The sequence below is a fragment of the Thunnus thynnus genome, chromosome 4 (assembly GCF_963924715.1).
Source record: "Thunnus thynnus chromosome 4, fThuThy2.1, whole genome shotgun sequence".
Taxonomy (NCBI): domain Eukaryota; kingdom Metazoa; phylum Chordata; class Actinopteri; order Scombriformes; family Scombridae; genus Thunnus; species Thunnus thynnus.
This window is the reverse complement of record NC_089520.1, coordinates 18,465,227-18,492,447: the sequence shown is the minus strand read 5'-3', so window position 1 is coordinate 18,492,447 and position 27,221 is coordinate 18,465,227. Positions and strand designations below refer to the sequence as shown.

The 27,221-nt window shown below is 38.7% G+C and overlaps 1 protein-coding gene across 1 annotated transcript in view; it reads right to left on the bottom strand.

Moving 5' to 3' along the window:
* The window catches only part of ca16b (carbonic anhydrase XVI b), a 112,115-nt gene that overhangs the window by 67,352 nt on the left and 17,542 nt on the right, over positions 1–27,221 (bottom strand). The window contains exon 2 of the mRNA XM_067587144.1: positions 19,437–19,541. Within this exon, the coding sequence (XP_067443245.1) occupies positions 19,437–19,541 (105 nt within the window). The remainder of the gene's footprint in view (positions 1–19,436; positions 19,542–27,221) is intronic.

Below are 27,221 nucleotides of genomic sequence, written 5' to 3'. Positions count from 1 at the left end.
CAGCCCATGTCTACAGGAGAGGGTGGAGGAAAAGACAAACAATCCATTCGTCTCTCCCTGTATACAATGTGTCTCAGTACATACTTTAAAGGACAAAGGGCCATTAATATTTAGCTACTGACTTCAAATTCTTTTAAGTACAGTACATTTACAAGCAAGTGGTTCAATTGTAAAAATATTTCTACAATCTTTTATGAATCAATAATATAACTCTTTGATATTTTAAACACATTTAAGCACAGAGAACAGCAAGGAGATGAAATATTGAATAGCTGAAACTGACAATTCTAAATATTTTTACTGTCTCTGAGTATGTCAGTGTGGCAGAGCATACAACCATTGATTTCAGGTGGTCTTGCTGATTTCTGGGTAGTAGGCATCTGATAAGAATGGCGCCACAGCCGTCTCAGAGCCTGAGCTCAATCTTTAATCAGGGGTCATTGTGTTCCACACAGCAGCCCCGAACACATAAAAGCAGGTAGAGGAAGTGGTAAATCATACAGGCATTGGGGTCTAATTGGCCACCAGAATGAGCTCTAGCCAAAATATTGTTTTCCCTTGGCGCTATCTGCTTCCATCTCGTGGACTTTCATAGAAACTGTGGCTTCCTGTTCTTGGGTGTTGGCCGCTGCATAAGTACAACATCCCCTAGTCTGTAAAAATAATCTCCAGGACCTTGTGTGAAGAAAAAGAGGGACAGAAATACATTCTGTCCCATGAGGAAGAGCTTCCCCTACAATTCAAAAACTTTAACAGCTTCCCCTTCAATATGGCAGTGAGCCAACACGCCTACAAAAGTTTCAGAATATCTGAAGAGCTCTCTGGATAATCAGCACACAATAAATTTGTCAGAAGTCTAAACTTGTTACTTTTACTCTCATTTGACTTGCATTATACAAAGAGTTACAGTGCAACTTAAAATGACTGCAGTGTTTCCTATTAATTAGACTGTGGCAGTCCACCACAGTCTAATTTGTTAACACAAAGCTGCAACTTCAATATGTCATATTTCACCAGTAAGGAGAGGAATTACTGAAGAAAAGAGCAACAAGTTTATCTCAGTGCTGGCGTTACAAGTGTATTGAATTCAATCTGGGAAAAAAACTAAAAAAAAACTGTTCAGTATTGTCTATTTTCAAGCGTTGGTTTGCAATGCAGGACAACAGCATGACTGACTAAACATTAAAGTTTTGTCTTAATGTTATCTAAGAGCAAAACTAGCTGTATTGGAAACAAACGGCTCATTTCTGTGCTGCGGTGCTGAGTGCAGCAAAGTCCAGACGCTGGTGCAGCCTCCTCTGTCACCACCCGGTAAGGTTGGTTCTTCAGTGACTCACACTGGCCACTGCCCGGGTAACCAGAGTGACTGAGCTGACAGCATGTTCAGTGACACCCTGGAAGTCTCAGTAAATGCAACTAAAAACAGTCATTTTTTTAAATTTTAGCTCAACTGATATTTCTGAGCACATTGGCATAAAACACTGAACCTGCATTAACTGATGTTTTGTCCTCCTGTGAAACAAGCAGAAACAAGTAACACAACACAATGTCAGAAATGTCAGTTATTGTCAGTTATAGTTGATTATAATTAATGTGATGTCTTCAAATGTCACATTTTGTCTGAATCTTCAGTTTACTATCATGTATGACACAAAAAAAAGCTTAAAATCCTCATAATTGAGAAGCTGCAAAAAATACAGTTTGGGCATTTTTTCCTTAAAAAATTATCTGTTTATAGCTGCCAATTAATTTTCTGTCAATCAACTTTTTGTCCTCCTGTTTCCAGCAGAAATAACTAGTGAACACAAAACAATGTCAGAAAATAGTTATAATAGCTGATTATATTTGCCATGTCATCACCATTCATATCTATACAAACAATGTGTTTATGATTAAATTGTTAACTAGAGCATGAAAGTGTTTACAAGAGGACAAAGTTGTTTACAAAGTTCTTCATAGATCTAGACTCTTAGTTTTGCTCTCAAAGTGCATATTTTCAACTTTAAAATATACAAAAAAAAATTCCGGGGGAAACACTGGACTGCATAACCTTGTCAACTTAACTTCAAACACAATTGCAATTTAGATAAATATATTTCATGTCCAAACCTGATCCCCTCACAGCTAATGTAAAAATGGGCCCAACACAGCCAGAATATGCCAATACCCTTAAGGCCCCGTTAAACCTTTATTCTTGAATACAAAGGGTGTTACACATCTAACTTGGACACGTGCAGTTTGTGCGCCATCACTCTGTGTGTCCCCATCTGTCTGTTCTTCTTCACAGCACAGCTGCTGTTCTGTGACATGCAATGCAGGTGATTGGAGAAGCAGCAGCAGGTGGACAGCTCTGTCAGATCTAACAGCTGTAAGACTGTAGTATCTGCCTGCACGTATGTCCAAAAAATAATTAGCTTAACTCTGATATCAACTTTTCAAAGCAGGAGAAACAGGTGTGACCTGAGTGATCAGGTTACACGACGCGTCTCACGTGGAATGGGTGAGAGTTAGCAGCCCTGTGTAAACAGTTTATTTTATCAACGTTTAAATTCATATGGCTGGTAAAGCTACCACAACTGCTATGTGAAATATCTGCTCCACAGTGAAACTCACTGTAACAAAAAAAAAAAAAAATCAACACCAACTAAAAGTTAGGGATTTAGCACAACTGGTTTTACAGAAAGTTGAAGAAAAAGTAGCAATACTCACGGAATGAGTTTTTCCAACTGAGAAATTCTGCCTTTATACTTCACATTTAAAAGGCAAAACATATTTTTCAAAGCTACTGTACAACTGGCGAATGTGCATTTTCATGTTTCCGGCTATTGATTTTATGCGTTCTCTAGGATAAAAAAATGGCCTTATTAGCTAGAGTTCTGACACTACAGCTACTGTACCAATTAAACCGAATCGAGAATATATAAACCAGGTACTGACAAAGGGAAATAACATTATTATCCTTTGTAAAACTAATCAGCACAGACTTACAGTGAAAAGATTCCTCACACACACCTCACCCGTTTCAGATTTTCTCAGCTCATTTCCTTGCACGAAAACAACTAAGATCTGCGCCTGTTGTCAGCAGGTAGGAGCGTCCCATTTTATTTTTCTGGATGGTAATGAGCATTTGTGGGCTAAAGCCCTTTTTGTTGATACAAAAATGGGTTAGGCCTTAAGTGCCTTATATGTTTAGTCTCCTTGAGTTTATGTCCTCCAGGAAAGCTTGACAGTAGTGCTGCATTATAATGTTAAATCCTTTGTATTTCATTTGGCCATTTGTTGAGTAATGACATGGAGCAATTGTAACCGCTGGCAATTTTTAATATATGATTCAAATAGTTCACTCACGTAAATTTAATTTATGTTTTAAAAGACTATTTCTGTTTGATTACGCTGTGAAAACAACTGTTTCAATTTTGCTTTTACCAAGAAAATGGATTTTGTGCTTTTGCGTGTTTAAGTGCAACTTTTTAAAGTACAAGACGTGAGGAGAAGCAAACTGTTTGATCAATTAGCCTTTGTTGGCACTAGTTCTTTGAAGCCGGCTTGGTGTGTCGCAGCCCTTAGTTGTGGATTAAATCTGATCAGTGTTTGAATTGAGAATGACAGACAATTGGAAAGTTTGCTATGGAAATTTTGGTGTTAAGCAGACAAATTTGTTCATTATTTTTGTGCATTCACCATGCCTAAAGATGAGCTCCAAACAAACAGGCTCAACATCTCCAAAGGCCTTCAGTTAAAACAAAGATTCAATTATGTAATCAAACTGTCAAACTGTAGCAGTGAAAAACTGACCAGTAATTGCATTTAGTCTAAAAATAAACTGCATAAATATTGCATGCCTTGTGGAGAACTACACTGAAAGGGGACATAATTTTTAAATGTATAGTTATGCAACTTAGTTGAGATACAATGAAAGATAAGCATGCATGATTGTTATGATGCTATAATACCACAGGTATGCAATAGATTCAGTCTCTCTTTGCTTTAGCTACTGAGGTAAAATTCATCAAATCATAGGATGTCTATGTTTAGTCTAATGTGAACTTTTAAATAAATCGTTTTTTCTTTAATTGTGAAATTGTGCTCTTGAACGATACCTCAGTGTATCAGAAGTCCGTAGTCCAATGAAAATTGAATGTTTCTCATAAGCATCTCAATCAGAATAAACTCCAAAATAAATAAATTCCTAAGGCAATTAAATTCTGTTTGAAAAAGCCAGTCATAGGAATTATTCATGACAATCTATGTGCCCAGTGAAACACGAATGTTTCAAAAGGTATTATTGTGATCTGCACCCATGTTTTATCTTCATAATTTCTTTGTTGATGTTTCATTAATACAGCTTCTCAGGCAAAGATCACTTTCTCTGAAAACCAGTCCTTTCCACTTAGATATATTCAGATTAAACACCAATGAGTTTGGTCCCTAAAACTCATAAGTACTATATTTGATATAGAGGATGTCTTATAACACACTTCCCGCAAATTGACTTAATACATCTTAGGATTAGGCTACATACCTTATGTTTCTCTGACTAATGACTAGGTTTGAGCAGAGAGGGTTATATATAACTAAAGCAAATAAAGGAAGTAAATCAAAGGTTTTTTCCTCAACTTTGTAGTTGACTTTCCACACATTAAAAAGTTGTTCTTTTCCAACACAGTATAAAGAGAAAATGTTTTTCTCTCTGGGTTTTGCCCTCCCTGTGTATCAGTTCACATTGACACCAATCCAACACTGCATCAATATAAGAAAACCTCTTGCTAATTGTAAACAGGACAGAAAGGTGAGCACTCCATGGAGCAGAACACAGATCTCCTCTGTACAGCCGCAAAGTGAAATACTGATTAGTGATGCTACATTACTCCCCTTTGTCCAAGGGCAACTGTTTCATATCAGCTAACTGTTGGAAACACAGACGCTAACCTCAGCACTCATAAATGTCCTGCAGCTGGTCGTGTGATGGACGTTTTAATATCAGAAACACAGATTATATTTAAATCACAGTAAAAAAATAGATAAAAGGAATAATTAGTAGGTATTTCAGCAGTTATTCAAATCAGAGGACCCTTAAAATGGACATGAAGCACTGAGACTTAAGTAGATAAGACACCATAATGTGTGAGGACTTCTTCATAATATGTGTTACTACTAGTATTGTCCTTGGAGCAAACAGCAAGAATATAAATTATTTGTTTCTCTAAACAGAACCAATTACAGTCCAGCATGATTAGGCACCAACACACACACTGAAAAAGATATAACTGAATCCATATCCAATGTGTCACATCACCCTTTCCATCAATTCCTATTGTTACACCTCTTTTCATAGAACATCTTATCTCGCTCTAAGCCATCACCTCTTTCTGAACCGACATACCCTCATATTCCATTTATGCAGCTTCCTCCATTGGTTTAATTATCTCTTCTTTGGCTCTAGGAACTTCCACTAAGCCATGACTCCAGCACCTGACTATTAGGAAAGGCATACAATAACCACTTTTTCAACCCATCACTGAGAGTGCTGAGCTTTAATGACGATAACGCTGGCTGTCAGTCTGAGCCATTTTCATCCAATTGGGTATAAGGGGCAACAGGGTCTCCTATGGATGTTCCCTTTGTCTCTGTGTCAGTTTTAAGTAGGCATTTGGATGTGGTACAGTGAAAGACTCCAATCATTGTCATGATATCATCTCATCTATAACATCTATCCAGCTAATTTGTATTTTTTGATTGGCTATTTCTTCCTCAAATGGCCAAAACAATTGCGTACTATATGTACATATGAATCCCAAACCACTGTCCTCACCTCTATTTATGCTGACTGCCAAACACTTCGGCTTCATATTGTAACAAGAGTAAAAGTCTACAGCCATGCTAGCAGCTCTGTATGGCACAGTGGAGTAATTTGGGTTAAATGCTAACGTAAGCATGCTACTATGCTCGCACTGACAATGTTAACATGCTGATGTTTAACAGGCATGATGTTTACCATTTTCTCCATCTTTGTCTGGTGAATTAGCATGCTCACATTCACTAATTAGCACTAAACAAAAAGCACAGTGGGGGCTAATGGGAATGTCATTAGTTTTACTGGTATTTGGTCATGAACCAAAATACTGGACCAATTAAATTTTTGAGAAGATGATGGTGCTAGAAGAAAAATTAACTGATTACTTAAGTTATTACAATTTATCTTGTGGGGAATATGCACATGTGTACCATATTTCATGGCAATCCATCCAATAGTTGTTGAGACATTTCACTAAAAAGCACAAACGTCGACCTCATGAGGGCACAATATGAAGAGACAGGGGATCCATGTAGTCGGTAGGATATATTGTCTGGGAACCATGGATACCTGTCAAAAGTTCATGGCAATCCATCCTATAATTGTTAGCATATTTCACTAAAAAAAAGAAAAATGTCAACCTCATGGTGGTGTTAAGAGGAAAGGTCAGGGGATCAACAAAGTCTGTAGGATTCATCCTCAATACATTCAAAAGTTTTTGAGTTATTTCAGTCTGGCCCAAAGTGGTGGATTGACTGAGACACCGCCCAACATTGCCATCCCTAGTGCCACGCTGCCACGTGACTTAAAATGCTAAACACATCCCAAAGATTATAGAACCAATTGTGTCATCAACGTGGCTCACATTAAGCAGCTGACCATCAGATACAGAGGGCAGAAGGAGAAGCTGTGGATGCCTGCTAGAGAGCCCTCTTCCCTGGGACTGAGGGACACAACGACAGGAGGATGAGCTGACTGTAAGTCACTGTAGAGCGATAATCCAGGACAGGCATAAGGAGACAGGCAGGCTGCTGTCTCCCAGGGGACAGAGGTTGTGAGACTCACTGAAGCCTCTCACTTGCCTGCCTGTCACGGTGTTAGGATGACCCCACAGCATGAGGTCACCACTAAGCAGACCATTAGCCACAGTCAGCAGGTACGGGTGAAAGATCTCCACCCACACGGTGAACCTTCAAATGACATGTTATCTGGAATTTCATTTTACAAGTTTGTACATGTTATTTTATGAGAGCTGCTATTTTAAGTGTTCCGTTGAACAGGGCCAATTCTATATTGTGGCAATGTCTCAATAATACTCCCTAAATTGCCTAGAAGGTCATCACCTTTCAAAATGTCTCAAGTGTGACATGGCAGTCAGAGATAAACAATATGTCTTCTTCACAATATGTGTAGAAGACAACTTGTGCCTAATATTAGATGTAGTTTTCAATATCAGATACAGGTTGTGAAAGTCTGGGGAAAAAGTATGCAACCCACAATTTGGTTTTCATCTTTCATCACGAAGCAGAGATCAGCTCTGCAAATCACATGTACACAGGCTGTCTGGGACTGATACAGAGATCCATGAACTGTCCTGACATTGTAATTACCTCCCAATGGCTAGTCCATTTCTCTGTTATTCACAACAGAAATCCACAAATGTGCACAAACCTATTATACATTCACACAGGACACAGCTAGGACAGAGATTCACTGACAAAAGTAGTCTGACTCACCGGATGTAGACTATGAGTATAAGTCTGCCATTAGCCACCTATTTCAGGCAGCATTCTCCTCCCCTTCTGCTATCTGCATCTTACCGTTTTGAAAATTCCAGTCGCTACATGAAACAACAATGACAATAACCTCTGAGCCAGCAATCTACATGCAGAAATTGGCAAGTTACGTTTGTTTTGTTTTAAATCAGTAAAAGTCATATAACATTGTCAACATACGCCTTTTACTGTTTAATGTGGTGTTTTCTTTTGCAAGGATTTAGCTATATTAATGCCAGGGCTCAAACCCCCCCCCCCCACTATTTTGCAAGGGCAGAGTCGCTGCATCCTGGGCTTAGCGCTGCTGAGTTTGATTGGTTTAAAGAAATACAAACAAGCCAGAGTGTATTTTCCCCCCATTGCAGAATGACAGTGGTTGCGGCCAGACCATTCTCCAGCACTGGCAGAGCGCTGTGGAGACAAGTCTGGCTACACAAGACTATGACAAAAGTAACAATTAAAAAGGAACAGTTAGCCAATAGTGAAATGTTATTTTAATTTTTTCTAGAAGTGCTAGTAGAAGTAGTCGCATTAACAGTAGTTGTGTGTAATATTTTCACTTACTGACAAGTATATGTTCATATGCAAATCGACAAGAAGCATTTGCATATGTAGGTAAGGCAAAGCAAAAATATGAAACCACGTAACAGAATGCTAACCTCTATCAAGTCCTCATAAAGTCCAGAGTTCACCATTAATTTCATTACCAACAGTACTCTTGGTAGACGATACAGTGGAACAGTTGTGTAGCCAAAGTTTGGATGATGGTGATTGTTAAAAGGTTAGATCACAGGGTCTCCACTCCATTTAACAGACTTTCCTCAGACCTTCCTCTTGGTGCATGAACAGTCTGAAGTGATAACAGCTAAAAACTGCAAGTTCACCTCAATCCAGCCATTAGTCTGAGATATGTTGGTAACAGACTAAATCAGGGAACAAGAGGCCATCCTTCTTAACCTTCTTGGGGGAGGTAAACATCATCTTTCCCTTTTGCACCTGTGCACTTTGACCTGGACTAAACAGACATGTATTCACTCCAGCGGTGACAAATTGGCTGTACATAGAAGCCTTTATCTGCACAGCTAAACCTTTATCTGTTGCTTATTCACATAGTTTCACAGTCATCCTTTGCTTGTATTTTTACAGCTTGAAAGTGGGTGTGTGTGCATATGTGGGTACATGTGTCAGTCAGTAGATGCAGCAAGGAAAGAGGGTGGAAGAAATTAAAGCCGGAGGCAGCAGAGAGAGAAACAGGGCAGGTTTTTTAGCCCTAGGTACCCCAAAACCACTAATTAGGCCACAAATCACAGGATAGCACATGACCACATCCCCAGATGAGTGTTGAAGCTAAGCACAGCGAGAAGCCATTTTAAATCCAACCTTAACTCAGTCTGTGTCTCAACCTCCCTACTACCTCTATAGCATCCACATGCAAACCCCTGCTCAGAATTGAGATGCGAACAGCATTAGGAAAGATAGATGAGGAGGAAAATTAAAGAATAAAAGGGAGGAGGGAGCTCACGTAGAGGAACAGAAAATTGATTCCAGAAGAGAGGTGAACGCTGGTCTGTTAAATTCATTTCATAATTAAAGTTGCTGTAGGCAGGTGTCCACTATGCGGTAAAAATACAAAATAATAGTTCTCTAAAAACGAACACTCACTTTCCCTTCCCCTGAAGTTCTTTTGTCACATTTCTACTACTCTTTCCTCAAACGGACACATTCACTAAGAAATCCAGCTTACTGTTAGTGACAACTAAATAAAAGGACGTTGCTGATGTTTCCAAAGCAATTCATGGCTGAAATAGCGGAGGTGTCTGCAGAGAAGAAAGTTGTCCTTTGACCTCTAGCTTCAAAAAAAGATTCCCACTACTGCTCGTGGCTAAAAAAATGTACATATTTTTTAAAGAGAAAGCAATGGCTCTATTTACATTTCAGAAAACTGGATACAGCACACTCAAAATATCAAAAAAACATTAGAATTATTTTAGCACAGTTCTGTAACAAATCCAGTCTGCTGTTGCTCTGAATGAAAAGCAGTATTGTAGTGGTAGTGATGCATGTGTGACCACAGTTTCATTTTCAGCTTTCAGCTTTAAAAATCTGACAATATTAAGTGAAAATCAGTGAGGATGTTTGCATATAACACAAAAAGGTTTAGACTGTCACATTTTAGATTGCAAAGAACAGCTTCTACCCCAATAATTTCATGATATATCTGCATTATTTATTAGCCCTTGCAGGTATATGAGCTCCCACTTAAATGAGTCATGAGACTCTAAAAGACAAAGGATGACAGGCCGGAGTGATCTTCCTTCTACCTGCTACTATAAGACTATAAAGCAGGTTCAAGTTAAATTAATGTATTTAAGCTTTCAGAAAGATAATGGTGCATGTTGTTTTTTTATGGTGGAAATGTATGGGCTATACTCACTTTACACTTTACAATAATAATTGTAATTGATAAACCAAATTATAGACCCTACATTTACCAAATTACAGAAATATATTTTGATTACAGACAGTCTTTTTTAAAGTAATTTTAAATCAAACCATGTAAGCCAGCCCACAGACACCATTAGCCCACAAAGTAACACAGAACAAACACAGGCCTGAACCACTTTGAGCTATTGCCCCCTCTAAGCTCAGCTCACCCCCTTAGTAGCCATTACTCTTCTATGTTGCGGTTGTTCTGCAAGCTAAGCAGGGACAACGATGACCACATGTTTACACAGCAAGGATCCTTATAATTTAGAATCCAGACAGGAATCAATAGTTAGCAGTGTAATTCAGTGAACTAGAGATAGTAGCACAGAATAAACGATCTAACAAGCCTAGGAATGTCAGTTATCTAGGAGTAATGCAGTACTAAATACCATCAATTGCTTCCATACAGTTACAATTCAGTGGCTAAGGCTTAAATACCTTGCAGCATTTCAACATATGATAATCAGTCAAACATTGTTTTATAATTCAAGCAAAGTATTGTGCATCTTTCAACACTGTGCCATTGTTCCACTATTAAGGCCTCGCCCCCAACAATTAACTCCTCACCTCTGAGGGGATATGTACTCCTTACAAAGTAAGTCATCATGATTATGAGTTTAAAAATTTGCTGAGCTGCTAGCTAGCTCATTCCAGCTCATCACCATAACCACATTAGAGAGGAAAACCTGTGGGCTGGCAATCTCACACTTCCTCAATATTGCATTCCCAGCAGGCCGAGCATGTCTACATCTATTAGGTTGGACCTGAGCCACCAACTAGGCCTAATGTCTTGCCACAAGGCACAGCGATGCCATGTGACACCTGAAATGAAATTAATTAGGTTTACACAACAAACCTGTCTGCCCAACACATCAATCTGGGCTAAACAGGAAAAACAGAAAATTTGGCTGTATTTATCATATTTGCAGTGCACTGGGCCCTGACTTTATGTATCCTTGTGGCACTGACCCAAAATACTGTTCTGTTATCTGGTCGTGCCAATGTGACAGTACTAACAATCAACTCCAACAAAAACTCACTGATACAGTATTATCTCAGGGCTTGGGAATCCTTAATTTATTTCTGTCCTTAATATATTTACCTCATCTCGAGAAAGGAAACAGATTGTCAGAGGCAGTGGGAAGTAAGATGATTTGGAGCTCAATTCTGCTAAATTGGTTGCTGCCAGCATGATACATCATGGAGAATTAAGATGCCTCTCCCCAAGCACAGAACTTCGGCAGCCATATTGGCACATCTGTCAAGGGCCCACCCCTGACAGAGACAAATGGACCAATTCTGGCAGACGAAGGCTGATCCAAACTGCTAGCAATAACCAAGATGAATAATGAGTCAGCTTAGGCCCCAGCAAAATTCATTTTTAATAATTAGTGTTCCTGCACCTCTCATTTTCTCAGAAAATAAGTATAGGTACAACTACAGGTTGATACAACACATCAACAAGGCTGGAGGAATATAGATGATGTTGTGTTAAGCTTCCATCATCGCAGAGAATGGCTGCGACTATAAATGCGTAGTGTAAGACAGATGAATCTCCCTCTGCTCTCTCAGGAGGAGGAAATCAATCAAGTCCAGAAAGCACCGTGGCTACGGGAAGAGGCAGGGAATGTGTCAGGATGAGCACAACAAAGTTCAAAAGGTCTTCATGGTTTCACATTACTGTAAACAGGGTGCAAAATCAACTTTTTTGCCTTCCGGTCAAATGGCTAGTGAATGTTAGAATTTTACCAGCCACTCAATAGATGACCATTGTTTTTTTGGCTGGTGAATGGAGCAAAACAACCAGCCACCTGCATATTTTACCATCATTTGGCTGGTGACTGGCACTAATTTCGTGCCCTGACTGTAAATGAACACATTTCCTGTAGTCAAACTAAAGGGAAAAGGAGAAAGAACACTAAAATGAAACATATATCAGAGTATTATTTGATGCCCGTAGCACATACTGGACGCTCCATACATAGAGTAATCAAGGTACAGTAGCTAGGATATTGATCAGGAGATTGGAGGGAGTGAATGTGATCAAATATGCTGCTTTCTTGGAGAGTCGATGCATGTCAGCACTGCAAAATAGAACAGCTGACACATATCAACTCGCAATGACATTTGTCAAGATGCTGCCAATGTGCAGGCTTACATAGAGAAAAATGGTTGCAGGTGTTTTGACACTCGTCATAACCTGCCAGTGTGTGTTGCTGGTTAGTCCTGGAAAAGAGTGGCTTCAAGTGGTGTAAGAGAAAACAATAGTTCACAATTTATACTTCCTGTATCTGTGTGGCCTCGAAGGTCTGTCTGCCGCAAATTTTGGTCATCTGCCCATGTCCGTGAGGGTCCACACGGACCATACGCACCAACAAACGTGTGAACATGTCCATATATGCAAACACCTAATATAGTGTAAACAGAGCCAGCTGATGTGTCTTGTTTCTATCTGGCCCTTATGGGATAGTTGAGAGGACTAACTAAATGTAGCAACAATGACAGTTAACTTAAGGGGCTTCCAAATTGTGACTTTGCAAAACAGTACAGAAACAATGTCTTGAAGCCATAAGAAAAATACATTTGTTTGTTAGGTTCCCGTTGATATGATTGAGAATGACACATTAGACACAACAACATCTAGAGTCCCTTTGGGGATAAGTCTAAGTAAATAAAATGAAACAAAAATAATCCCCCCATGGGTATAGATAGAACAGGGAAACTTATTACTTAAAGGCTTAAATAGATAGTCTAGCAGGTGGAGGCTAGGGAGATAGAGGCCAAGCTTTACCAACCAGCAGATTGAGTGCAGCAGTTAGTGTAGCAAGAATCAATGCAAGGCTGGTCATTTGAATAGACTGCAATTTTAGAATGGATTGTGGTTGGCGTGCATGGCGATCAGATGGCAGATGTAACACGTGACATGTCCTCCATCGACTAACATGATGATTCTGTTCAAAGGACCTGTTTTTATTTAGAGAATGGGCAACATGTAAAAAAATATCACAACAGAGGCCCTAGACTGACATCAATCTCAGTCAGTTTGTTTGGAAAATCACATGACAAATTGTCTAGTTGATGTTAATGTCAATTATATTGACAAGTAAAAATGAACTTATGTTTTTCATGCTGTAATTTTACTATCTTGGTCTATTCTGTACACACAGCATCTATTGCATGTTTGGCCATCCATTTTTTTCCCCGATTAAGAGTTTTTTTTTTTCTTTTTTTTGGGAGGGGGGGGGGGGTCTCTTATTCAAATCGAGAGTCTAAGAATGGAGGATGTTGTATTGCTGTACAAAGTGTAAAGCCCCCTGAGGCAAATTTGCGATTTGTGATATTGGGCTGAACAAATGAAAATCGACTTGACACAACTATTCTGGTAGAAATTGGATTTAGCATTTGCTTTGTTATGTTAATTTGGACAACCTGATTCATGATATCAAACAAATCCCATGATAGCTTTAATATCCAGTATTTGGCTGTCTCGAAACAATCAGGAGCAAAACATTATTATTTACAATAAAGTGGATTTCATCAAGACTGATAGACATTTTTACATTAAATTACTGTAGTTGTTTTTTAACTTGTTTTTTCTTCTTGTGGATGAAGGGAAGAGTAGCTGTTGAGCTGGTGATTGCTAATGGGAATCCCAAGAAATAAACAAATCAGTGGAAGCATAGCAATATTTCTGGTGCTCTTATAAAAATTCCCTTTATCTTCCTTATCAGACAAATTCAGAAGAAAACATACTTTCGGCTGGTTATCTTCATCCCTGAGGAGTATTTCCCTGGATCCCAGTATAGAATGCCTCATACTTTACCCTTCATGCAAACCCCTTGTACGGCCGTGTAGTCAGGGAGCTTTGCTTTAAAGTCAAGTGCTTCTCGTACATGGAGGTCTACCGAGAGCAATCCTCCTCTCGATTCATTACCTCCAGGAGGCAGAGCTCCTTCTGTCGGGCACCATGACAACATGGCATTGCTCTTTTCCCTCAAGTCTTTTTAGGGGGGGGGTGTCAAGCCGCAAGAGACAAAGTGCACTGCCTTCACAAGCATCCAGCCAATTTAAGTTTATATGAATCATAGGGTTTAACATGTCAAACTCGACTAACCAATCTGAAAGGCACAGTCACATTTTGATATTGACCCAGAAACTCCGCTTTGAAATCATGTGGTCGACTTGTTAACATAGCTACAAAGATTTATGTTAACATAAACTGTACTGCTGCAGAATTATTTTTGATTGACAAGTTGATCTTAAAAGCTGGGAATACCTAATAAAGGCATTTTTAGCTACACATTTTAACCAAAAAATGAAGAGAAAAATATGATAGATTTAAAGTAGTGAAAAAAAACATGAGAAGCCAAAGAAAGTGCGTGCTGCAGTAGAATTGAGGGTTAATTCAAAGGCAAAACAAACAGCACTGGCAATCGAGAACAGTGAGTTACCTAATATTGTTTTGTATCCTCTGAAGTACTAATTAAGTTGGATCAACATAGCAATTGATTGAAAATGACACTTCATTCACTTCATTATGTGAGACATGAGTGGAAAGATTGCTAATGATCACCGGCAACCTCAGTGAAGTGGAATAAAACAGTCAGGCTGAGGGGAAATATAATCCACGAGTATCACACAATAACAGGCTCTCGCAGTGGCTGCAACAGCTCGTCAAAGTGGCTTCAATCCAAACATCCATGACTGCTGCTCTACAAAACAGACAGCGGGAGCTTTATGCATATGAAGCGTTGTGCTCAGAGTAATGTATAAATGAGATGCAGTGCTTTAATAAATAGCTTTATTTTAATCATTTGTGGAGGTAGGCTACCATGTCATCTGAACAAGTGGGCTACATAAGTGTGGCATTATGCTCTTTATACCATTTTTCAAATGTTTTTTTAACCAAAATCATAAATTCTTATAGTGAGCACAGCAGGAACATAAATCTTTTCACTGAGCATAATTGCTTCATACCAGTCAGGAATGACATGCAAGTTGATTAAGGGGCCTGACAAAATCTCATAATATAGTGAAAAATGAATATTTCTTTGCCTTTTGTTTTTTCTAAATTATTCTACACACTGTTAGAGGAGATCAAGCGTAATGCTACAGCAAATGCACATTAACGTACTCCAACTGTTGTGCTGTAATTAAACTAGAACAATAAATCAAGAGTGCACAATCAAAAGCAAACTACTGCCTATATTGGCCAAAACATAAAACTACTGATAAAAAGAAAGCCAGAGAAACCAACAGAGAAGATTTGAAAACCTGCAGAGATATAAAAAGGGGAAAAATGATGCATAGCTCTGTTCCTGTGGGAGTCATGGTGAGTATGATATCATCCCTCTTATGAAAAATGCCTCCATGCACACATACGCAGCACGCCTTAAATAACTTTTAATCAAATTTCAGGGTGTGGGTTTCGAGGCTTCTTACATTGGAGGTTCATAACCAAAGCACACAGGAAGGTGACATGTCTTGGAATGATAAGGGCTCTCATCGCAATGGCTGCCTCATTCTTTGAAGCGTTGGACTAATGTGTAAAATACAAGGTCTTAGCACTCTCTCTTATCATGAAATGTATGCAATGTATTTTGACACCGATAGCATTAATATCATTATGTAATGTGAAAAAATAAAACCATTATGTCATATATTTATTACCAAATGTCCAAAGTAATAAACTGTATGAAACAATCAATTGGAGAAAATGTTAATGTAATTAATAATTTCCCATTGTTATTTCAACATACAGTTTACATTTAAGCTTATACAAATGAAACTTCTCCCCAGAACAATTACTTGAAAATAAAATTAAGAATTTAAGAGACTTTCTTCATTGTTTCTAAATGCATTATATTTGCTATTGCTCCAGTTTCTGAGACTAATATTGTTCTACATTCTTCAAACAGCTCTCGTCCAGAGACGTCTGTAGAAACAAAGGGTCCTGTGCTCCTTCATATGTTATGTACATATGTCTAGCTCATAGAGCTGAAGTCGGTCTTGTAACAGTACCTTCCAGCTTCAGACTAACCCGACTGTGTGCATTTCTTTTACACTCACTTGCACAGAGCAAATGCCCTTAATAACCATTTAGCTGCTAAGGCACGCTTGTCTGTCCCCCATTCACAGCCTTAGCCACTAATTACCTTTCCAAAGCAATGGACATTGCTGTGTTCCCTCAATGCTTCCCTTTTTCTCAGTACAATCAGCCAGCTGCCTTGACTGGTAGGAATAAGTGCTCTGTACGGGTCTGAAATCAATGTTCAAAACCAACCCGTGTCACCAGCTTCTTAGAAAAACCTGACCCTAACTGAATGTTTGTTCATTTTTTATCTGTCATCCCCATATGAAATGTTTCAAAAATATAAAGAGGTTCAGTCATCCCTCAATTAACAGCCTGCATCTTACTTAGCATGCATACAACTGTATGTGCATTACAACAAAGCAGAATAGCTTCCCAAATTGGTTACAAAATATAGGCATTAAAACAGTCTGCCTCTAAGACTGTTTACATAAAGATACATAACACTGAATAGAAAACATATGGTCCTAAATGTCCAATGTCTTCTTTACAGAAAGAGGCAGAACTCAATGTGACTCTTCAGACAACATCAAGTCCTGAGGGATTGGTTTTGGTCTCTCCAAGCAACGCAATGGATATGATTATTTGAACAAAGATCAATGATCTGCACATGACCACAGCTGAAAAACAAAGAGTACAACTGCATGATAAAGATGGATAGGAATGTAATGCTGCTACAACAATACAGGATTTCCTGTGCAGAGGCAGGCAGAGGCAGGCCACCTCCACCTCTGCTAACTTCATAAAAGATTAATACAATTTACGACATCATAAAACATTAACTTTTAGAGAGGAGATGCACGGTTTCACACAGTAAATGTCATCATATCTCATGAGCTTCACTATTGTTTAGGCTGTCATCTACCATCTAAGTTGATAATACCACCTCCACTCAACGCTGCACTACATGGGGTTCTAACCCATTTTGAGTGATTGGATATATGTTAAAAAATCCTCAAGCGTACTACTTTGACTAACAAATACAATCTAGTAATGTGGGTGCTACTCACCTGACTGATATTCCTGATACAAGTCTAAACAAAAAGCCAACAGTGCTGCTATAATCACAAATGTTCTAATAAAAGAGCTAAAAAACTCGAAGCTGATGATCAGATAAGATCAAGTAAGTTACATTTTAGGGAAATTAATATATTGTGATTAAAGAACACTATTTTGAAGGTTTCAGTTCTTTGAGGCATCCAGAAATCAAGTGATTAGGATTCTCCTTAATGTGCTCCACACACCTTGTAGATAGCGAAAAAGCAATCATGCCTGGATAGTCAAAGCAGACACACTTTCACTGCCTCTGCTAGACAACTGGGAGAGACGAAGATCAGTATCAGAAGTGACATGAATACCAAACAAACTTGAGCCAAAAGTAAGCAGAGTTCTTTTTTTTGCTGTTATTTGCACCATTTTCTTGTCCAAAAACCATGGGATTCTGAGCTCGCAAGCGCAATATTGAAGACAAAATATCTCCTTGGTGTAATATTACTTAGAGATTGTGATGCTCTCTGAGAGCAGAGGGACGAAGTTAGTTATTTGCTAGGTGGTGTTTTTGAACCTTGGAACCTGTAAATACATTTTTACTGGCTGTTTTACTGCCTGGACCTTTCCAGTGCGGTGCCCTTGATCAAAGCGCATAACCCCTATTTCCCACCGGACCTGCTCAATGGTCAACGGAGGGCTGTGTTTGCACTGGGGTCTCAGGTGTACAGCTGAATATGAAGCTGTGCTCTGAAAGAACATATAGTCACCGGCCACTTTACTAGGAACACCTGTGCAATCTAATGCAATCCAATACAGCAGCTCTGCCATAAATTCTACATTTGCGAAGCTTATACATTTCGATTTTTGTTGACATTGTCAGAAAGGTGATCTTTGTGGATGGTGGTGGTGTACTGGGGGGCATTATATTGAAAAGCGTTCCTAATATTTTGGCCCCCTCATGTATGTTAATAGAGTGGACAAAATATTAGGAACACCATTGTATAGGCATTGTATTGGATTGCATAAGATTGCACAGGTGTCCCTAATGAAGTGGCCGGTGAGTGTATGTACTTATCAGAACTGTTCTCTGCCAAAAAAGAAATGCATCTCCTGATCTGCATATACCTGCCTAAAAACGTTGAGTATGTATGTTCATATAGTGAGAGGATGCTTCATAAGTGCATAAATACTGTACAGCTGGTAGCATTGCAGTATGTTAAGAGTGTTAAAAGTAAAAATGTTAATTTACTGGATATATGCCTACCAAAATATTTTTATATCCATGTTTTGCTAAATTTGTTTTTTTTTTCTTTACTTTCAGACTTTAAAAATAAACAACTTTCTAAAGCTTGTAACTCAGCTGCTGCCCCTTCAAGATTTCACTGCAACATAATTTAAACATCAATTTGCCACTTTCACATGGAAAACACATCCAAATACACATATGCAAACACATATCACTTTGAGAATATTTACGAGCATAAAAAGTACCCGTAATGAATCATCCATTAGAGCTCACATCTGAGTGTTCACTTTGGGCTGCTGTATCTGTCCATCTTTCCAATTTGTTAAAAGATAGATGGCTGAGAAATTAGAGGAAGAGGCCAACAGAAATTCCCAGAAGCACTTAGTTGGGCATTAAAAGCATGTATATTAACAATAATGGGGGCAGGAATTAAAACAACTCTATCTAGCTAGGTTTTCACATGAAGGCCTACTGTTTGTCTGATACATATACTTCAGTTCAAATGAAAGTAGGTCTGCTGAAAATGTTACGTAAGTCCTAATCTTCTTCTGTTCCATGAGTGTGACTTACATATTTGAAACCATTTCTTGTCATAGAAGAGAAAGTTTGACTACTTAATTTGAGGTCTTTATTAAATTACATACACATGATTTGATCCTTAAGCAGTCCAGTTCACACAATTTACACACAAGAAATATTCTATGGAGTTGACTCATCCGTGGTTAATCACAACTGGCTTGAAGATACTCTGAATATAGACTCACTTTGCTGTATTTTAGTGTTTTTTTTTATCTCCAGTGCATTGCCGTGATTGCAGTTATTAAGAGCAATGAAAACATACAGTGCAGGTATACTATTATATGAACAGTAAATATCTAATTTAATCTTCTGGCTACAGCAGTGTGGACGTAGAGTGTGAGGGGTTGCTGGCAAAATGCCACAAAAACAGGAGAATGATAGGCCAGACAAGAGCAGAGGTGAGTAAGTCAAAGAAATGCGTTTTCAAATCTCCTCCTACTGAGGGCTCTGGTCAGCGCACAAATAAGAGCTCACCTGAATAGGACCAGTAAGGGTCACCGGTTGCCCTCCTCTCCCTCATTGCACCCGTGTTCCCATGATGCCTGACTCCAGCGTGGTGAGGTTGGCCACTCGATGCAACTGTGGGAAGAAGAGAGAGAGAATCAGAAAATCTACAGCCTGAGTGAATGAGAGGACGAGTTGGAGAGGGTTGTTTTTGTTTTTTAACAACATGACATGACAAATATCACAGCAATTTATGAAATTATCTTTTTACATGTCTACAAATGTATAAGGCTGATGTCAAAAGTTTCAACACAAATTTTCCATGCAAGTGCAGGAAGAATACTGGGGCTTCTGTTCCATTTTGAACCTTGCCCAAACCTTAACCATGTGATGTAGTTGTTGCCATTCACAGATATTGTAAGAATAATGAATTCCCATTGAATTAAAAACTGGCATTAGAAATTCAGACACAAAATCCAAGGTTTTGGTTCATAAAACATGAACACAGTATTTGGTTTTCTAATTACGATCACTGAAGTCAACTCAAAGTAAAATGCTGATAAAATATTTGTCAGTGGTGCGGATAAACCCTTATGGGCACCATAAAGTACTTTCCCACCCTATTTTTCAACTATAATATTTTGTATTTTGTAATTTCATAAAGAGAAAGAAATTTTAATTAAACATAATATAAACAAAAACATTAGCTGCATTAACAGCAAAGACAAACCTCAGTTGATTTTCAATAAAACATTAATGTCAGACTTTTGGTTTCAGGTAAACTGCGTGTAAACAGCTGAACACGTCCTGGCATGTAAACTCCATGTTATATATAGGCTATTTTGGGATGGACAGCCTCACCATCTGTCCCATCTTGAGCAGACTCAGGATGGTCCAGGTGTAGCCTGTGTTCAGGCCACCTTCTGAGCCCTGCCTGTTGGTGGTCGTGATGATGGTGTGTGACATGTTGCAGGTAAATGAAACAGGTAAATTCATGTTTAAACAAGTTAAAAACTGCTGCAAACATACAGTTTTTATGGTATTTTCCAGTATGAATGTTCTCTTTGGCCAGTGGGTTATAAATATAACACTTAAATAAATGCAATTTTAAAACTACTGCTATAGCTACCACTACTACTACTACTACTATACTATATTCTTGAAATTGTAGAATACAAAGTGACTCTTCAATTTAATAAAAACATTCAGTCAGAGTGTCTCAAATCTTCAAAACTGCAGTTTTGGCAGCTACTCCCAGCATGGACTGTAAACCCCCAGAGGTGACAGAGATTGAAACATATTTTAACAAGATAACGTTTGTCCAGTATCTTTAGTTCCCTTTACCCGCCTGGCAAGTCAACAGCTTCCTAAACTTCTGAGCCTTTGCAAACTAAACCACTGAAGACAAAAGCAACAGAAACAGCAGTGACTATGTGCACAAAGTAAAAATCCCTTGCTTTCAGCACCAGGTGCCATCATTTGACACAAAGCCTTAATGGGTGGTAATGACCATCACCATCAGGGATATGCGGAAAACAAGAGGCAGGCCCTATGATGCTTCCTGCTCTCTTACAGTTACCATCAATCAAATCCTTTACAGCAGCAGCTGGTCTGGCAAAAAAAATGTAAATGGACTGGCCAGTCAATATGTTTGTAATATATGTATGGATGTAATAATGTCCTAACAGCTTGCCTGCTAAGCTCCTGTGTGGAAACTGCTTTTAGTCAAATGCAGACAGCCTGTCTTTCCAAGAGCGTAGACCATCAGACCCATGTCTTCTGGGCACGAATTTAACTTCTAAGGGCAAATTGCCCAAAAGAAATCAAACATTGTCAACAGAATTACACCGAATGCTAGGGGCACAAATTGTCCTTAGGCACAGACACTCCCTAGAGCCTATTAAGTCCCAGGCATGCAATAATCAAACTCGGTGGGGAAAACATGCTCCACAACGGATGCAGCCTGTGCCAGCGGAGAAGAAAATGTCGAGCTGAAGCCATTGTCAATCAGGTGCATGAGCAAAACAAGAGTGTTTTGTGTTGCTTTAAGCAGTCAAAACCCACTGTGGCATTCAAAAGCTGGAGATGCTAATATTGGTTCCCCATTGCTAGAAGGATGCAAACAACTGGGCAAGGAGATTGTTTCTGTGTAAAGAAAATGGCAGGAAAAACTAAAACAGAACCAGAATTGACAATATGCCAGACCCAAAATGGAGGGAGAAATTACTGTTAAACTTGCTGTGATTCTCTTTTTAAATCCATTTGGATAATCAATGTTGTATTACTTAACTCAGGCTGCAACTATTGATTAATGACTAATGATTTCATTATTGACTGATCTATTATTTTCTCAATTAATTAAAGAGCCCACGTTTACTTTTCTAAATATCTAGTTTTCTCCAACCAACAGTCCACAACTGAAAGATGATCGGTTTATCACAGAGGATAAACTGGGACTAATGAATGTTTGCCATTTTTTTTCTCAAGAAACTCCTTAAAAGATTATTTGATTATCAAAATCGTTGCCTATTGATTTTCTGTCAATCAACTAATTGATTCATTGACTTATCGATGCAGCTCTAGGTTACACATCTCTCAGCAATGAGCAATTTTGACAAGCAAGTCTTCCCAACTAAACAACAAAATATGTTGTTTGCAATTGCCTTCCATAACGATGTAAGGCGTTTTCTGATCTGACGCCCCTTTATCGACACATGACAACATAATTTGTCAGTTCTTTCAATTATTGTTACAAATAACCATTGCAAAAAATAAAAAAACGTGTTCTGATCTTACACAGTTATGACTGAGGTTTGCTTAGGATTAGGAAAAGATTGTGGTTTGGGTAAATATCACAGTTGAGGTTAGGGAACAATCGTTGCCATGGTTAAAAGAAACCAATGTTGACTGTCAATCTAGACATTCTTCCTCTGCAGACTTTGTAGCTCTATAACACCTGTAACACTATTTCCTCTTTTACTCGAGTCATAATTCCCACATCTGCTAGAAGGATTTGACACTTAAATATAAACATGACGTTGGAGGCATTTGCTGAAACATCTGATGCTGTCGACAACTGCATTTTAGCACGGCTATACAAATGCTATAAACTACTGTAGGATTATCTACCAAACAATATACAGATTATGCTTGTTTAATGGATTTTACCACAGTTTTTAAATCTCCATTTACAGTACGCATGTGACTGGATTTCCCTGGTGGTTCATGAATTTTTGCATGCAGACCCAACGCTGTATCATGATACTGTAACCATGACAACCACTATATATCACACTTGTTAGGAGTCTTGTGAGGTTAAAGGTAAACTTAGTTCCAGGAGTCCATGGAGGTCTGCTATTATTCTAAACCACCGTTTGACGATGAGTTGTCGTTGGCTTGATCAGCATTTCCACACATCAAACACACACACACACACACACACACACACACACACACACACACACACACACACACACACACACACACACACACACACACACACACACACACACACACACACACACACACACACACACACACACACACACACACCTCCAGCCACTTAAGACAAACTCAGCTCTTACTAATAGTTGCATCATTACTGGGGATTAATTAAACTAAGCACTACATCAAGTCTTTCCTTGCACTTAAAGTCAGCACATTACCGTCTCCAAAAATGGTATCCGCTGGAATAGTAGGAGCCACTTAGCCTACATATTGTTTTCCAAATCACATTCATTGTTTGCAGGGAGGTCACAGAGGCTACGTGGATAACGTCATAAATGATTGCTTTGTTATTATCAGATCAGTTCACTATTGAGAGGTTAAAATAATGTGTAAAACAGAGAGAGCTGGAGTCTCCGTGGCAGAGACTAGGAGCATATTTGAAAGCAGGTTGTGAAACAGGAGGGCTGCACTGTCTTTGATCAGAGAGCATAGGAGACAGCACCATGTCAACAGTTTACACTCATCCATGTCAGCCGTCCCCTGTGGGCAAAGGATTAAAGCCACAGCATCTCTGATAGAGCAGAGCAGACAACACAGTCGGTGTTGGGCCTGAAGGAGACTGAGTAGAGCCGCACTGCACTCAAATAACGTTCATGACTCTTAAATCTAAAAAAAACAAGTGAATTCAAATCATGCAGGTTAGCTACTAGTTTAAATGAGTCATCACATAGATAGTTTGGCCTAAAAAATCATTTTACATTCAGACATTGTGAAACTTTGCCTTTTTTTTTTTTTTTTTTTTTTTTACATGTGAGTATTTTTAGGAAGTTCAGAGGAAATAAAACACAAAACCCCAACAGAACAACACCTTCTGTAATGTCTAGACACACAAAATGATTTTCCGTTTTTCATTGCCCTGAGGGCAGTTAAATCATCTACACCACCATTAAGCCCTGCTATTTGTTCCATAATATCACACTCAACAACAAGCCAAGAACCCCTGAGAGCCCTTGAAAAACAGCAGCCTAACAACAACCACAGGAGCGTTTAACTTGCATTAGTCATTGGGGGCTGGAGTTAAAATATCAATCTCATCTCCAGCGTTAGCATCAGGTTTGTGAAGGACAGCCTGGCCGGCACGTCCACGAGACGTCACGGATTATTTGGGGATGGATTAAAGAGTTACAAGGTCCGTGTAGTGTGGTTAAACAAAGAGTGGAGGCAGAGTGATGGTGAGAAAGTGAATTTACTTTCCACAAGTAAAATGCAATATGTATGTGTGTGCTTTCATTTAGTTATATTAAAGCAAATACTCTCAAATCCAATGCAGTGCAACGCCTGCAATTTCTAGGGATGGTAGTTTTCTGTGTTGTTGAGGTTTTTTTTCCAGATTGAACACTAATAATGCACTTGATTGCAGATCAATCAATCATATGTGGCAGAAATACTATAAATAAATAATAATAGAAAATATGTTTAAATCAACCTTATCATTCTGTAATACAAAATACATAATAATAATAATAATAATGATAATAATAATAATAATACACAATCAACATCAATATTCTTTCCACTAAAACACCATCAGCCTATTATTAACATAAACAGTGATAAAACTTTTGATTCAACTCACAAATGTGATTTGTTGCAAATGAACTCACTGTATAGAAACAGTGCATCATATCTCAATAGGTAGCTATTAACATATAAAGCTGGCTTAAGAAAAAAAAACAAACACTAGAAATAAAACACAAAGCCTAAATATCGTGTGTCCTGTCACTATTTTACCTGTCAGCCAGAAAAAAAAAAAAACAACACACATATGTGAAGAATAAAACACTAACTTCCCCGAAGAGTTTGCACTTTATCCACCAGGGTGTTTTGGCTCATCACCTTCACATGCCTAATGAACACGATGTGTTGAATTGTGTGGTTGAATAAAGTGGAATCTTTTTCCGGCACGTCAGTCAGTCAGTGCTGTTATCCTTCACATTCTCCTCCAGCGTTGGCCTGCTTTACATTCATACAGTTACATACACACCTCGACAGGGAGGGAAGCTTATTCATTTCACCCATCTCTACTTTCTCAGCTATTCCTTTAATTAGAGGGAGAGAGAAGGCATATCATTAAATTTACTAATTAGACAAACTACAGTCTAAACAACTTTTACATTATTCTGTCTGAATTCTTACTAAACAGAAGTGAGCTGTTTTTCATAGCCATCCTGAGTGCGTAAAGGGCAGGCTCTTGATGCAAAATTGCTATGTATATGAGGAACAAATGTGCATTCTGAGAGAGACAGCTGCTGTCTGTGCAATCTCATCTGCAATCCATTGAGTCAACTGTCAAAGGAAAGGACATCTGCTCAGTTCTACGTTTCACTAAAACGTACCTTTATGACAAACGCACACATATTTCCAATGTACTCATTTCATTTCCAGTCTATTCACACTCTGTAAGGCTTTTCACGGTTACCCTCTATTACGAGACAAGTCACAGATGTAAAACAAGGTCGGGGTACCTCTGCGAAGCACAGGAACAGGAGGAAAAAGAAGGGGCAAGTTGAGCTTGATCTTGAACGTGCATGTGTTTCTCATTCCTCGGGAAGTGGGTGATGTGGCTTGATATCCCCGGAAGTGTTCGAGTCACACCAAGGACCTCGGGAACATGAGAACTGCCAAGATCAGCCAAAGATATTGCACAGAGGGAGCCGAGCCTCGAGGCTAAAACATCAAGCTCAGAAATAATAAAACTACTCAAATCCCAATGCAGATATTTAGGCCTACACAGCTAAAAGCAAACAAGCAGTTTCAGCAAAGAGGACATCAGGACCCTTGGGCCAAAGAAATGTAACCATGTTACAGTAAAATTAAGCCCATTAGTCTAGTGTTAAAGTTGTTCTTTGACTGACTAGATGAAAAATAAGTACATAAAAAAATCCAAAAACTAATTTAAAAAATTTCAGCTGACACCTTTCCTTAATTATTTTTTTTCTATTGCATGTATAAACATGTCTGTGTACACGTCAAGGCCTGTCTGGCTTTTTGTTCATCATGTTAATTGACAGGAAGTGCTACTGCACATTCAACAGAGCTGAGAGGTTTTTGTCAGTGCCATGCAGGGTGCTGAAATCCTAAAATACAGCTTAGAGATAGGGAGACAAGTAGAAGTAGCTAAGTGACAGAAAGTCATAGATAACTTTAAAAAAAAATAGAATCTAAAAACAACGTCAAAAAACACACAAATCCTTGTGGGTATTCTGTGCATTACAACCTTAGAGTTCCTCCTGAACAGAAAACATTTTTGTTTGTGTTTCATTAAGGAACAAAGCGAGCAGAATGGGAGGAACGGCAAAGAAGGCATACTCGACTTCCTCATTATGCCACACTTGCTCTGCAGCCTCTTCTCTAAACTTATCTGGTGAGAAGTGGATAAGGCCATCTCATTATAATCAAATCCAACTGTGTCACCAACTCTCAACCCACTCACAGTTTAGAGGCGTATATTCCCTGCAGTTTTTCTCCTCTTAAAAAAAAAAAAAAGGTATACTGTGATAATGTCATATTATCTGTGCTATAATATTACAGAAAGTCAGAGGTGATGAGGCCTGGGCAGCGTGACATGCCATGTGTTACGCTGTTCTTCAACCTTTTACTACAAGGAATAAGTAAGGAACACAGCACATCAAACATCAGGCTTAGATAGAGCATGTGGGCGAAAATGTCTAGATGAAAGTCTCCAGTGTATTCAGTCTTCCTTGAATAGAAAAAAGAAAGAAAAGGAGCAAAAAAAAAAACACATCCTGGCATTTATTCTCTATTCATAAGAAGCCGGTAAAGAACTATTGTTCTATTGTCTGGCCAAAACTGACCCTTTTATGAATTAAATCTGCACAACTTCCTGTGGAGAACTCATAGCCACTTCACTTACATACAGGCTGAATCTTGAGTAGACAGCTACTCCTCAAAAATTGTGAAATTACACTGTAAATTTAAATGATGTCAATCTTCTGTCAAATGTGCTTCTAGGGCAATGCTAGTACAGTGAATTAAGTGCATTAAATAGCTGGAGTGCTTCAGTGATTGAGTGCATCAGGGACTCTGATGAAAACCATTAACAAGATTAAACAAATTCAGGGCTGGTGACCCCTTTACTTGACCAGCTATGGCTTGTTCCTTTCACAGACTACAATAAACAATCCTCAAACATGTCTCCGCTGTACGCAGTGGCAGGACTGTACATAACAGCTCTGACAGTGTCCGAAAAATTTACTGTAGAAAGTGAGGTTTTCAATTTTCAATATGTGTGGCAATTGGATGGCTTAAGTGCCAAGAGCTTATGAGGTCATTCCTCAGAACACGGTG